General features: G+C 40.8%; 1 protein-coding gene across 1 annotated transcript in view; it reads left to right on the top strand.

Moving 5' to 3' along the window:
* The first annotated feature begins 217 nt into the window (after positions 1–217).
* XDH (xanthine dehydrogenase) overlaps positions 218–15434 on the top strand; it is a 50611-nt gene continuing 35394 nt past the window's right edge. Inside the window, exons 1-6 of the mRNA XM_010187675.1 lie at positions 218–271; positions 7213–7270; positions 9661–9757; positions 10967–11075; positions 12161–12287; positions 13118–13179. Coding sequence (XP_010185977.1) covers positions 218–271; positions 7213–7270; positions 9661–9757; positions 10967–11075; positions 12161–12287; positions 13118–13179 — 507 coding nt within the window. The remainder of the gene's footprint in view (positions 272–7212; positions 7271–9660; positions 9758–10966; positions 11076–12160; positions 12288–13117; positions 13180–15434) is intronic.

Here is a 15434-nt window from a genome sequence, read left to right as displayed (position 1 = left end):
AGAAGCACCAACCAAAGGCAGCTGGCACGCCTCTTCATTGGCTCTTATATAATATGGGGTTTCACAGGGCACTGATGTAGAAATAAAGTCAAATATTCTTGAGGCAGACTCACATTACTTGTCATATTGCTGGTGCTCGCTGCACTGTGGGGTGTAGGGCTGCTCTCGGAAGGGTGATCTGTGGCCCTATTTGAGTGAATTTTGGAAGGTGTGCAGGATGTCTGCAAACGAGACAGGGGATGAACTTGTTTTCTTTGTGAATGGTAAAAAGGTAAGGAAGATTCCAGCTTTCTGTCTGGCTTGCTGCTGGCCTGTGGCTTGATTACTTGCTTCTATAGTCATCTTTTTCCTTTTCTGAAGTTTTCTAACACCAGTACAATTGCCATAATTTTTAAGTATTAAATTGTGAAAACTATTTATTGCTTTGCTAAGTGGCTTTTTATCTTCTTTGATTTTACTTTGCGAATTATTCAGAGTAACACAGCTATATAATGTTCCTTTTACATTTTAGATTTGTTGGCAGTAATTTACTGCAATTCTGAGGTAACTACTTTTAAATAAAGGTGCACTGACTTAACACAGGCATTTCTACTAGAAATAACTTCGGTAATTACAATAGATCTGGAAAATGTAAATCAAATGTAAACATTCAGATGTTCAGCAAGTAATTCTGACTTCTGATTTTTAAAAGAGATTTAAGTAAGATGTTAATTCCATTTCCATTTAAGTAGCTATAAAACTCTTTGAAATCAAAGCCCATTAACTGATACTGTTTCCTAGATCAACTGCTGACAATTACTTAGGAAGTGACTGTGTTTCATAGGAGGGTGGGGTGGTCCTTGCACAAGCTGGGCTTCTTTTAACAGCTTGTCCCAGAGCCCCCTTTCTCAGTCTGGACTTCTCCTGGCTACCACTGCAGCCTTGAACCTTCAAAAGCTGGTAACAAGTCAAGGCTGCCTCTTTTTGAGGAATGAGTGCCAAGTTAGGTCTATTCCTGAGCTCAGCTCATTGCTAATCTTGCCCCACCACCTTCCTCTTGCCTACGTACTTGGGCAGGGAAACTTGTGCCAGAGCCACTTCCAGCTGGGAAACCTAGGGATGGGAGAGGATTGCATATTCACTGTGTACTGTGGAGCTGAGAGTTTGTGGACTTTCCCTGTGGACTGCACTCATGTGCAGCACTCAGTTTGGGCTAGAGAATTAACTTTTTAGCCCCTTGGGGGATTGCACAATAGTCTTATATGGTTAAAAAGCTCTGCACCCTGCCCTAGGCACAGAATTACTATCAACTTTGCTTTTTTTGGTCTTTCATGCTAATTTAATCAAATGTAAATGTGGATAAGATTGTTACTATGTTTAGGGTGTGTTAGTTACGAATTTGGATCCCAAACTGAATTGGAATTTGAACTTTCCAAGATACTAGAGCGTTTGATATCAAAGTTTTGTTTTATCTACATATCCATAGTTAGTTGGAGAATGAATTTTATCTAGTATGGATTGTAAGTTAATCAAAGTGCTCTTGAGTCTAATACTGATGTAGAACCCAGCCCTGGTTCTGAGGTTTTCTACAAGATGACAAGTGAAGCTTTGCTTATACAGATCAGTAATGGTTCATATGTCAATATTAATTGACCAATCAGCCATTCATTTTTTCTACAAGGAGGTAAAAACTTGAAGCTCCAAGTTAATCCCTCCATGTGAACCTCAATTTTTAGAGGGTGAATCAGGAGCTTTTTGAGTCTTACAGCAGGAGATTGCCACAAACATGTTGGGCAATCCAAACACTGATACAGGCCAAGTGTAATGTCTTGTTTTCCTTTTCTGGTATGCTCTAATGAAAGAGAATTGTAGTTCTGGTGCCAGATCAGCTATGGTTCAAAACCAATAGGCCACTCATGGTAGGTATGAAAAATTTATAAACAAATTCCTATATACATTTACAGGTGGTGCTTCAGCATTAGTTTGTGCTCAGGTATTACAGGAGCATTGATTGCTCTGTGTAAATCAGTAGAAAAGCCCTTCTTCCTGGAGGAGGCTCTTGACTAATGTATGAAAACATGTATTAGTCAAAGCAAAAGAAAACAGGCTGAGCTTCACAGAACTGGTTCTGTGGGAGTCTTTTTTCTGTGCATGTGGAGTGAGGCAGAGAAGGGGAGAAAGAGCAGCCTAGACACTGAAGCCCAGCAGCAGAAGGCAACCAGTTCCTTTTGTATCTACTGTCTGTCCTGGAGCCAACAAACACGCTGTGAATGGCATTGCTCTTGGTGCATTTCAGCAATTTTTGTTGAACTGCAGTTCCTGTTTACAAAAGCCACATCTCGAAGTTGACCTTGTGCATGTGTAAAGAGTTTTATTACAGTGTTATCTTGGCAGTTGTTGGCTAAAAAAACCACTAGGGAACAGTTAATACTACCAATGGTCCCACCTCATTCCACATGTCAAGGCTGCCCCAGCATCGTTCCCTGCTGGCTCATGGAACTGGCAGTGCTAGCAAAGGAGCAGGTTCCACCTGATCAGAGAGGAGGGGGCTTCCCGGATTGTGCTCTCCCCAGAGTCTCCAGTGACTTTTTTTTCTTCCATTCCTTTTTTGGGTGTGCTGCCAAAGTGGCTTGAGTTACACCTCCGCCAAATGCAGGTTTAAGAATTGGACTCAAGGACAATCTGATCTGTGGCAACAAATGTGGAGTTTGTTCGGACATTTCTGCACATGAGAGGTTGTGTGATGGAAGAGGTGGTGGGAAGTGCCTGGGCAATGCTGCTGAAACAGGAGGCAGCAGTTAGGATATGGCTCCGTTCATCTGGAGTCCTGACTAAATATTGCAGCTGATTGGATGCAAAGAATGTGATAGCATGGCTGGTGGGAAAGATTACTGCTGTGTGAATTCGTGACAGTTTGACATTGCTAATGGGCTGCTGATATTCTGTCATAGTACAAAACTGTGCGATAAAATGTGGTTGATAACATAGGTACTTTCATGGCAGCAAATCCTTCCCTCTTGCATTAGCCCAGTCTGCAATGTTGTCAAGAAAATGTCCCTTGAGAACAGCTGAGCATACTTCACATTCAGGATTGTTTATTTTAAGCACCTGTTTACTTCACTGGGCATAAAGCTTGGCACACTACTAACACAAAGTTGTCTTGATAGTCTGCCTAGACTAGAGTGGAAAACAACACACACAATTTAAAGCTAATGTGGCAATTTTGTTTTCGTCAGCTGATGAGTCTGTCTCATGCATATGTAGCATGCAATTTTAGTTCAAACATGTGCAGTCAGTGTTTCTGTTTCTATCCTGAATGTTAGGAAGGAGTCTATGCTGGAAGTCACATTAGACCTTTTCCAAAGCCTGTGGATATTTGATTGTAGATGGGACCAGCCAAAATACAGGATTTTTTTTGAGCTTTGGGACCCTCTGAGTCCTACATAAACAGTGAATTACAAGTTTTCAGTGTGCTGGTTTATAGCAGAACAAAATGTTCTCATGACCAATAGCAGATTTACATTGGGTGTTACATTACTCAGTTTGTTAATCTAATTGTTGTTGTTCTAATCCTTTTCCCTAGTAAATTAATTTGAAATCTCTCATTGACTTCAGGAATACACATTCACAGATTTTAAGGTCCTAGGAGGCCTTTACCATTGACTAGTCTGGCTTGCTGTGTGGCAGTCTAGTTAAAACCTTCCCCCTTCTCTTCTTGCAACTGAGTGACTAGGGACCAGTGATTGAATGGGAGTTTGCCACTCAGAAAAGTATCTGTTTCTCATTTAAAGACTCTAGCTGATGGAAAGTTTAGTATGTTGTTTGGTAAACTAGAAAAGTTTCTGTTTTCTTTTCCTTTTTGTTCTTTATTTACCTTGCTCAAATACTGTTTTTTTAAAATTGAAAACTCCTTTCCTTAACTTTCTGGGAATACTAATTTAAATACGATTCTTTATGTTTCGAAGGCAAAGTTATCCGAGTTAAAGGAAAGTTAAGAAGACAGCAAATAAAATATTTATTGAGATCCAGGATTTGTACATGAAATCATGGGGAAATGAGCTCAACACCTCTCTGGACCAGCCCATGGGCTCTAAGAGTGTAGAGTACTGCTTAGGAACTTGTTCCATTTACTATTTAAAGACTGAAGAACTGTGGGGCCTACAAGAAAGCTGGAGAGGGACTTTCTACAGGTATGTATAGCGACAGGACAAGGGATAATGGTTTCAAACTTAAAGAGCGTAGATTTAGGTTAGATACTAGGAAGAAATTCTTTACTGTGAGGATGATGAGACACTGGCACAGGTTGCCCAGGGAAGTTGTGGATGTCCCCTCCCTGGAAGTGTTCAAGGCCAGGTTGGATGAAGCTTTGGGCAACCTGGTCTGGTGGGAGGTGTCCCTGCCCACGGCAGGGGAATTGGACTGGATGATCTTTAAGGTCCCTTTCAAGCCCATCCATTCAATGATTCTGTGATTGTAGGGCCAGGCTGGGCTCCCTGCTGAGGTGATCTCAGTATTTAAGACTCTTAGGGTCAGCACACAAATAGATGTGTAATACAAACACAGCTGTACAGAGCAAATTTGTTGGGAGTCATGTGACTGTCAGTGCCATCCTAACATTTCCAACGAAGTTTCTTTCTGCCTTTGATTAATTTTTAAGCTATCACATGCAGTAAAATCCAGAGTTTTGAATCTGTCAAATTGTAGCCATCAATCTGATATGTCTGGCAATATAACATTTGATTACAAAAAACCCCAACCAAACCAAACAACAACAAAATCCTAAAAAACAGTAACTGACCTAAAAGGAAATATTTCTTTAATTGCAATATCTAAGTAGGCTGACCCTACTCCCACTGAAGGCAACGAATATAATTCGGTTTCCTTCTATACAAGGACACTGGGGGGAAGAGCAAGAATTGTTTTGGTGGGTAAGATATTGAGCTGTGAATAGTATTGTTTTGGACATCAGACAAGAGGAGATGTTATCTCCACCCACAGGGTTTAAAAATATTTTAAGAACAAATCACAGCAGGTAATTGTAACAAACCACTGGAGGAATGACATGTTAGAGGACAAAACCAGCATCAATGATGTTGAAAAAAAGGCAGAACAGTAAGAAGCTCTTAGTCTGTGGGCAGCAAGAGAGACTCGTAAACAAGTATCCCCCCCACCAGGAATCTGTGTGTGAAGAAATGACTCCTTGCTCTCTGGCGTGTGAGATTTGGTTTGATCCAGAACGTACTCCAAACTCTTACCCCTTATCTCCCTCTGATCTCAAGTGTCTGCCAGCATTGCAGATGCACAGCTACAGTGGAGCAGTTTGAAGTGACTGAAGTAGGAATCCTGGGCTATTGGTTTGAACAGGACAAGAGCGTGGATGTTCAGGACATGTTCCACTGCGCAGTGGGATCCACTTTCTGATGAAGTTGAGCCAAGTTTGACTTTGGGACTTAATGCATGCTTAAGTACCCCACTAGAAGTGTGCAGAGCTGAGTGACTGGATGCTTTGCAGAATGAAGGCTTGGACCGGTGTTTTGTTTCTTACTTAACTTCCTGAAAAGCAGCCCTTGAGCCAAGCTTTTAATTGCTTGGTTTGAGTACATAAGGGAGTGCTGCTTGGATTCTTTCAATAAAAGTTCTCGAGACATTTTCTTTGATCTAAGCATAGAATAATCTCAATAGTCCTTAACCATCTTGAAAACTGTTTCAGAGCTTTTTCTCTATGCCTGGCTATCTTGGAAGCTGCTTTGGGAGAGCTTGCAATGGCCATTGGCACAGCCCTGAGGAAGAAACTCAGCTTGACAGTGAGGTTATGAGTTGCTGAGGAAGGCTCTTACGTGCAAATTGGCTGTAAAAGGCCTTTTTTTCCATGGTACACTCATAGTCACAGGCATTTTTGGAATTATCTGTTTACCAATTTACTACAAAAGGATATATGTGCTTACTCTGAACAAACTGGCCACGAGAGAGCCACTGTATGATCATACTTGTTTCTATGCATCCAGAAGGTGAAGAAACAGAAGCACTCTGCTCTGAACAGCAGCAATATGAATGCTGCATGATTTACAGTGCAACATCCTCAAGCTAGAAGAATTAACTCTGTTTCCTCATAGATTATCACCTATGCAGGAATAAAATGTGCAAAAATGTGAGCAGTTGTGTTTTCTAGCAGCATCTTTATCAGATAGGTCTAAAAACGTGGACTCAAATAGGAAGTATGAACCTTGTCTCTTCAGAATAACCGTCACGTGTCAAAGGCATAACATTGAAGCAGTACAGCGATTGTGAAGGTTTCTTATCGGTAAGAAGAAAAGCTTACAGAAGTGACCTCTGTTTCAATTTGCCCTTCCAACAGGGAGTGATTGATTTACATAAACTGTAACTATTGTACTTAGGATTTGCACAGTGCAAGAGCCAAGAACACATGATTACATTCTGGCACACAGTGAAATTGGAAAAGTTTCTTGACACTCTATTAATAGCTGAAAAAAGGGGAAGACAAGCTCTGCAGCCATTTGGAGGCAAGGGCAGAATTTTGCTTTTCTGACCATCAGGCAGAGTTTGAAGTAAAATCTAATTTTATGCCTAATAGGTAACTGCTAATAGTGTTGTTTACTAATAGGAGGGAGCTGACTCAGGATGGCTGCTAATATAACACTGATTGATTTAAGTTACCAGGGAAGAAAAAGAATCTTTAAGATGTTTGGTACTTGCTGTCTGTCCTGCAGTACCTGTATTGGCTGTGTTAGGGTTTCCAATGTCGCTTTATTTTCCTCTGCAAAGTTCGTTACTGATGCCGTTTCTGTCATTCTGTTTATCTGCTCATTTTCTCTGTCTCTCCTAACAGTAAGAAGGAGAAGGGACAGTGGTTGGTTATATATGGTTAATAAAGATGAGATGCAATTTAAGTACGAAACAGTTATTTCTCTCTCTGCTCACTGCTTATTCCGTTTGCCATTTTTGATGAAGATTTCTTAAGATTTGCCTCAGCATGCCATGGCTAAAAAGCTCTGACACATGCAGTGCATATATTTTATTTGTCACAATAAATTCAGGGAAACATTGTGTCTGGATATGTGACCAATATTGCTGAACATATTAAGGGGAGTTAATCAGTGGTTCTGCTCCCTGCTTTGGAAAAGAAGTTGCAGAAAGACGAAATTTTCTCCTTCCAACTAGCATATCTGTTTTGTAAAGTGCTCTGTGTGTAACAGTACCTTTCCCTTCTTGCAGGTGGTGGAAAAAGATGTGGACCCAGAAACAACTCTGCTAACCTATCTACGAAGAAAATGTATCCAGTGTCACAAGAAACTGCAGAAGGCTTTAAATGCCTACAGCATTTCATAATTGTTTACTGTTCTGCCTATCACTTGAGTGTTAGGCAGAGCTTGTGTGCAGAGCATAAGAGGGAGTGCTCTGCAGAGTCTGGTATTTCTTGCTGGCAAAGATTACAGCTGGTATTCCAAACTTAAACAATGACAAGCTTTAGAGAATATACTTTAAATATACTTTGAACAATTTATTAATACTTTAAAAGGAAAACTCTCAGAATTGCTAGGAATTAGAATATGATGGAAATGAAGCAATAGTGACATGAAAATAAAACGGAAGGAAATTTAGGTTTGTTCCACACAAATTGTAAAGAATTTTCTGGCCAAGTCATTACAGCCACTTGAGCTGCTTGCTGTATCACCAAACAATTTGGTATTACTGGATAGGTAATATCCAATGACTTGATTATCCTGTGGCCTGTTTATCAGATGACCCAGGGATGCAAACTCAGAGGCAGGGTTTCCCACCACAGTCTGTGGGCATGTTTACATGAGCAGGTGCGAGCAGTCACGATTCACTCCTGTCTGAAACTGGTCAACACATGAGTCAGATTAGCTGCAGGAGCTGTGTAGCTATTACTGCGATGACCAGGCTGACTATACTAGGTCTGGTTCAGTAGGCAGTGTCATTCCATGTTTTCTGAGTTTTTGTCTGACCAGCTGTGTGTGTACATGTGCCAAACTGTTCACATCTGTCTCGGTATATTTCTTAAAAAGAATAACGCATACTTATTTCACCATGCTACCACACTCAATTTGTCTGGGATTTGAAAGAAGTATGGGGATATAAATCACACTCTTCTTTGAGGTTTCCAGCTGAACTATCAACACCCTTATTTTGTCTGAATGTCCCTTGGATGGATAAAATTCAAGAGGAAAAATAAGTGTCATGCCTCTTGTGCCTGTGTGCACTTCCTACCACTAGACCTTTTATGTCTAAACTTGTTAATGTCTAATACAAGTAGCTTTGTAAAGAGATAATCAGAGCTCTTCAAAACCTTCTGATCTTCTATATGAACATTCTGGTGAACTTATTTTGTAGATGTCTGATTAGGGTCAGACAAATACTTTGAGAAACATGTTTTATTGAGGCAGATCGACACTGTTGTCAAGAGAAACATTGGATGGCATAGGAAAGCTGTATTTCTGTTGGAGCAGGCATGTGATTGTGTGAGAAGTAGACATGGCTCTCAGAGACATGATTTAGTGGTGAACTTAGTGTTAGGTTTATGGTTGGACTCAGTGATCTTAAAGGTTTTTTCCAACCTAGATGATTCTATGATTTCTATGAAAACAGTCAGTTCTAGAATCTTTGCAGTGAAGGCAAAGGTTCCCTCTATCATAGAGTTTCCTCTATCATGATGCCTGCTGGTTTTCCACAGGCCTAAATTGATTATCTCAGCACAGGCACGTGTCCATTGCCAATGAAAGCAGCTGCTCTTTTCCCACCTAATGTCTCTGGGCATTGGTCAGTCCTCTTCACAATGAGTAACGGCATCTAATTACCTTTTAATGAGTGAAGGAACCCAAAGCAGAAATGATTTGAGGATCTCTGTATTGAAAACCCTTTACGGAACATTTGATGTAAAGTCTGATGATAAAGTGCAGACATGCGCTCTACAGCCTGTGGAGGAGCCTGCTTAGAGCAGTCCATACACTTTGTGTCTGTGCAGTGGTTCTGTGCATCTCTGTTAGTTCTGGCTCCCAGTGTCTCCATTCTGTGGTTTTTTAGGAACCAGGCTACTGAGGAGCGTGCTTGGCTCATTTTGTCCCTAGCGATGGGGAAGTCGTCACACGTGTGATGAAGAGAGAAGCCAGTGTGGGCAGACCATGACTCTTGAGATGCAGGTAGTCTGTGAGCAGTTCAAGTGCAGCTCCCACATCAGTGCTAAACTGTGAGACTTGTAGCACTGCGTGACTGCCTTGCCTCGGCACCTTCTAGGTGGTAGGAATTACTAGCTGTAAGAAAGAGTCCACCACCGCTGGTGAGAGGTCCTGGAGAAGATGTCACCATGTATCTCAGGGATGTGGCTCCATGTGGGAACAACTCCTGCTCAGCAGTTACTGAGTGCTTTATCTCCCTTATGTAATTTCCTTTTTTGAGTCTAATAGCAAGTGGGAGCTGTTGAAGTTCAGATTTTTTTGTTTATTCTAAGAGTCTATTGGAACGTGGACTGCCTCCTTATTAGGGCTTTGCCAGCATTTGAAACTTTGCTTATGTTTAATTGTTAAGCAGATAAAATAAGTGCTTGTTTTCCAGCAAGAACTTGTTGCTAAGCCTTGATTGACAGGTATTTGAGCAGGCTTCTGCCAACACTCTTTGTGCTTTCCTTGATTCCTGTTCTCCCAGTGGGCCTATGTGGAACCAAACTAGGCTGTGGAGAAGGTGGATGTGGTGCTTGCACGGTTATGATATCCAAATATGATCCCTTTCGGAAGAAAATCCTGTATCCTTTGCAATCTGAACTCTTCAACAGAGAAATGAAATGGGGACAGATCCAGGTTCTTGACATTCGAGACATGGCACTGTTTCTAAAAATAGTTAAATAATGTATGTTTCTGCCAAAAATGGAATTATTAACTTTCAGAATGTAAACTCAGAAGGCTAGAACAAGAGGGTATTTTTTCCTACAGCATTGCATAGTGCTGATAGGGAACTATTTCATTGTGCCCTGAAATATTTGCACTGACTAGTGTGCAGACTATATGCCTTTTCCCAATTCAGAAAACATTTATGCTCCTGTTTTACAATGTAATATACCTTGTTTTGATGACCCAAATAATGATTACTGTGATAAAATCTTTATTGCTATTGTATTATTAAAATTATCTGGTTTCTGTATGCCAACAGATTTTCACTTTTTCTCTTCTTCTATTGTAACCTTCAGAATGAGTCTTATTTCCTGAGACATAAGCTTTCCTCCTGTTTTCTCTTTAATTAAAGAGTGAAGCAATGGAATCAAATAAAATGGAGAACATGGAGAGAGGATGAAACAGAGGGACAGGACCCAGTTTATTTTTGCTGTGGGGAATGGAAAGCACTGAAATCTTGGGATATAGTTGGAATAGTGCTTGCAGATAGTTTAACTTGGGATCATCTAACTTAGTGGCTCTGCGTAGTAACATGGACTTGAATAGGATATCTTTAGGGTCATTATTCTGTTTTAATAGAAATGAAATAAAGTAGCTAGTTCCTAGAAGTTTGGCAACATTATTGTATTTTACATTTAACTTGGGCTTTTTCGCTATTTGCTATCTAGAAATGGCTTCCTAGGTAAAAGGCCAAGAGCTCCATGCTCTCATGTAACTTAGCAAGTGGGCCAGGCCAGCTGTATAACATCTTGGTATTTGTAGTCTGTCCCTATAAATTACTTGGGTTCTGTAGCTTAACGTACAACAAGGATGTTTAAAGTTGTTAATTCTATGTTGTTATTTCTGTGGTGAACACTCAGTTTAAACTTCAAGTGAAGTTGATGAGAATTTTGGTTGAGTAGGTGCTGTCGTATTTTGCTTGTAACTAATACCTGATTGCAACTATTTAAGTTATCCTATTATGTCCACTGCTACAATTTCGGAGTACTCTTCAGTCCTTTTCTTCCCTTTTTCCTTTGTTGAGCAGCATTGTCAAATGAAATGACCTTAATTTGTTATTTTAGCCACCATACTGCCAATGCTTGCCTCTTCCCTGTCTGTGCCCTGCATCATGTAGCTGTAACTACTGTTGAAGGCATAGGAAACACAAAATCCAGGCTGCATCCAGCCCAGGTAAGCTGTTAATACTGGTAACTTTAAAACCCCTTATCCATGTTTTCTTCTTATGTGAATTAATCCTGTTCCAAGGTGGTGGGATCTCTATCATAATGTTAAAGCCAGGAGTCTGGCTTTCCACATGAGTAGTTTTTGCTTGCAGGAGTGACTAAGTGACAGAGTCAAACTCCCAGGTCAATGCTGCAGCTCTGTTATGCCCCAACAAGTTAACTGGTGCTATCCTCGCTGAATTGCTAATGCTTTTGTTCTAGGGCTACGTGGTTGCATTTGGTCCACATCCTGGACCAAATCCCAGCAACTAGGGAGGCTGATGTGAAAGCCTGTATAATGACTTGGAGCTAGGAAATCTAAGTTAGGTTTTGACTCTCCTGTGGCCTTCCATGAATGACCTTGATTTCTTGTCCTGCATAGTTAGGAACTTGCCCTGCAGTGGTGCAGTAAGGTTTGGTTCCGCAGTGTTTCTGGAGTTCCAAAATATCCTTGGTGGGGAGGAGTGACAGGAATATGAAGCCTTGTTCTTCTAGCAAGATGTTATAATGCACTTTTTATGGAAGTAGGCTTGCCTCAACCTAGTCGGAAGTACTGCTCCTTTAAGGGAGACTATGATTCATCTCAGTTTGTACAGTGGATAGGAATTGTGCCAATAGTTATCTGAGACGGTAAACAACAAAGTGAAAAATAAGTTAGACGTGCATGAGTGGATGGCAGCTACTCTGACCTTTGTTTGCTTGTTTTCTTTTCCCTACCTCCCCTGAAAAACTTTGAAGTTCAAACTCGGGTCTGTATAGGTAGCCCCAACATTTCTAGCATGGTAAATCTGACGAACTCCTGATCTCATTGGAGGCTTCTAGCTGCCTTCAGTTACATTGGGAACTCAAACCCTAGAGGCAAACTTTTCAGTGTTCTTTTCTTTGAAGACTGCTTCACAGATTAATTGAGCATCTCATCAGAGAACATCTGATGATAATCTTAGCTCCACTAGTGAGATTATTATTTTTTTTAACAGAGATATTACAGAAACAAGCACAACAATGAACTCACCTCAGTATTATGAGCTGATGGTTGTTGTTACTTTTTTTCAGGAGAGAATAGCAAAAAGTCATGGGTCCCAATGTGGCTTTTGCACTCCAGGCATTGTAATGTCCATGTATACATTGCTTCGGAACAAACCTGAGCCCAAAATGGAGGAGATAGAAGATGCTTTCCAAGGTAATACTCATAGCCCTGCAGAGATGCAACTTGTTCTGCTTTCGTTACATCTATTTCACCAAATGGGATGGGGGTACACCTTTGTTTAGTGTATTTCATTAAAGATAGCCGATTGTTATGAGGTTAAGAACTACCTTTTCCTCTATGAAACTGGCCAAGTGCTATGAAGTGAACAAAAATGGCCTGTGGGAAATCTCACAGAAGCTCATTGTCCTGAAGCAGGGGCAAGTGGTCTCAGGCTTGGATTAGGGTGCCACTAATCTTAACACAGAACAAAAGGTGGCCTGTCCCTGGGGAGCTTATAAGAGCCTCCAGATCTCCTTCTTTATTCATTGCTGTCACAAAAGCTTGCAGAGGTAACAGAGAGCATCTGGGCCAACCTCAAGTAAAGGACCAAGACAGAAATATACATTATGAAGTGGGGCAGAATCCAACCATGTAAATCATCTGAGAGGCTGCTGTTATTGCTGCGGTTAGAGCTGTTACCATGCTTCTGGCAGTGACCTTAGAAGAAATCAGATGAAAGAGAAAGCTACTTCTTTGTAATTCAGGAGACTGGATAGTTGCTATACTGATTAGAGTCACATAATTGAAGTAAACAAATACTGAATAAGGCAGATAATTTTTTTCTAAATTAATTTAAATTTAAAATATCAACAAAAAGGGATGGCAGGATTGTTGCAGAATTACTAATGAAATTTTCCTCCTCCCAGTTATTTCATTGGCTTTATCTAGATTTGAAAAACTTTTGTGAGAAACAATAAAATGTTCTAAAAGAAGTTCTCAGCCAAATGATGCTAAATCTTTTTCCTTTTGCTCTGCCAATGCAGGGAACTTATGTCGGTGTACAGGGTACAGATCCATCCTGGAAGGATACAGGACATTTACTAAAGTAAGTGGCTTCAGAAAATGTTTTAAAAATCCGGAAGGCTGGTGGTTTTTCTATTACTAAAATACACCATGAGCTGAAATGGGGAGGAAGGAACTATCCATGCTACAACAACCCAGCTTCTACTCTTGATCCCATTAATAATGCAGGAAGACCAACTCCTTTACTACCACCAGTTGCTGGAAATGAAGCACTTTAAGATCTGCCTGATGGTCCCTTTTTGGATCACAGTGATCAGATGCTGTAATTATTTTCTGAAAGTCACTGAAAAACTCAGCATCTCTACATAATACAGCTTGCAGATGATCCCTGATATGGAAAAAGTGTGAAGGTATATGGTGCATAAATAGGGACATAAGGTGGGAGAATTTGATAAGAAAGTTACTTTCTTGAAAGATCATCTGCAGAGCTGAAATAGCTCTGGAAAGAAGTTGAAATCACTGCTGTATAGCTCTTGCCGAGAACTCATCTGCTGGTTTAGGTGAGGTATGAAGCTTTGCCATAAGTTTTCTCTGGTCCCTTTGTTCCTGAAAGTCTGCTGGAGCTTTTGAAGAAAAGTAGATCATTAGATACTTCAGTCATTACTTGCCAGTTACGGGGCTACCCTGGTATTAAATATCACAAGTAAAGAATTTAGAATGCTGCCCATTAATTACATTTTATTACCTGGAATTACAGTCAAAAAAGAGAATACAAGCAGGAGTGAGTTCCATTACAAATGGTTGATAAATCCAGTCAATATAATCTGTTTGGATTTCTAACAAGCTCTCAACAGTGTCTCACCAAAGGCTTTTAAAGACAATAAGCAGCCATGGAGTAAAGGGGTATGTATATCTCTCTACAGATGAGAGATTGGTTAAAAGGCAGGAAATGGCAGGTAGAAGAAAATGGTGTATTTTCACAATGGAAGGGGGTCACTGGTAGAGTTCTGTTGGGACCTGTGGTCGGAGCAAGGCTGTTCAAGATATCTCTAAATGAGGTGGAAAAGAGAGTGAGTAGTGATGTGAGAAAACAGGTTAATTGGTATCAAGTTAGTCTTGGTAGTGAAGACAGTAACAGACTTTCAGGCATTCTGGAAGGACATTATGAACCTGAGAGACTGGAGAATAGAATGGCATACAAAATTTGGGGCAAAAATATGCAAAGCAATTTACAGAGTGAAAGGCAATCCTCATTTCACATACAAAATGTTAGGCTGTGAGCAGACACAAGGTCATCTTCCTGTTACCATGCAGGAAGATGATTTTTGAGGTGCGGGAGGCAGTTCCAGGAAAGTATCAGCCTAATGCTCACTGGCAGTCAGAACAACACTTCAAAGAGTAGAGAACAAAACAGGAAGCACTGCCATGCCACTGTCTGCATCATGGCTCTTCCTACACTTGTGAACTCTGTGCAGTTCTGGTCCTCTCATCTCTAACAGGGTATAGCAGAATAGGAAAAGAGAAGTGGAAAAAGGATCACACCTGTAGTAATACAGCTTCTATATGAGGAAGAATTGAGTAAGCTGAGATGCTTCAGCCTGGAAAAATATGCCAGGAGGGGAAGAGACTCTACATAGCTCATATAGTGGTTTGTGTTGACTTCTGTTAGAGAGCTGCAAAATTGTAACTGGCAGGTGGAGCGTGAACAGGCATCTGATGTTTGCTGCCTCTTCCAATACAAGAGCAAAGTGTCAAGAAATTAAACTAGTAGGAGTTGGGTTGAAAACAAAGACAGATGATCTCCCACATAGCAGGTAACTGACCTGCAGAACTCACCAAAGGGGTTGTTGGCACCAAAAACTTACACAGGCTCCAGGGGAGATTGAGCAGGTACTCAGACAGAGATGTACTGAGGGTTACTACAGAAACAGAAACCGCACTGGGCTGAGGTAGTCCCCTGAGCTGAATGCAATTGGATGCTGGTAGAGTACTAGGTATCATATGTGCTTGTCCCTTTTATTCATTTCTTGGTAACTCACAGCTCCAGCTGGACCAGAGATACTGGCTGAATGGTCAGAGTAATTTAAAATCAGAGCAAGAGGTCTATCAGTAGACTGGGCATGACCTAGCCATCACACTGCAGGATATTGCCTTCCATTGGCAAGGGAAACACCTACTTGCTTGGTATCTTCCATCTCCTATTTCTGCTTTGGATAGAATAAATATGGGATCAATTTCTCTCAAAGGGAAGTCTACTTCATTTCCTTGGAATCTGCACATTTTTCTCAGAACAGTTTTTGTCCCCACAGGACTTGAGTTGCTGTGGCAGAGTAGCCA

This window comes from Mesitornis unicolor, unplaced genomic scaffold (genome assembly GCF_000695765.1).
Source record: "Mesitornis unicolor isolate BGI_N332 unplaced genomic scaffold, ASM69576v1 scaffold2517, whole genome shotgun sequence".
Lineage (NCBI taxonomy): Eukaryota > Metazoa > Chordata > Aves > Mesitornithiformes > Mesitornithidae > Mesitornis > Mesitornis unicolor.
Note: the sequence above shows the minus strand (reverse complement) of the source record. Positions and strands in the feature narration are given on the sequence as shown.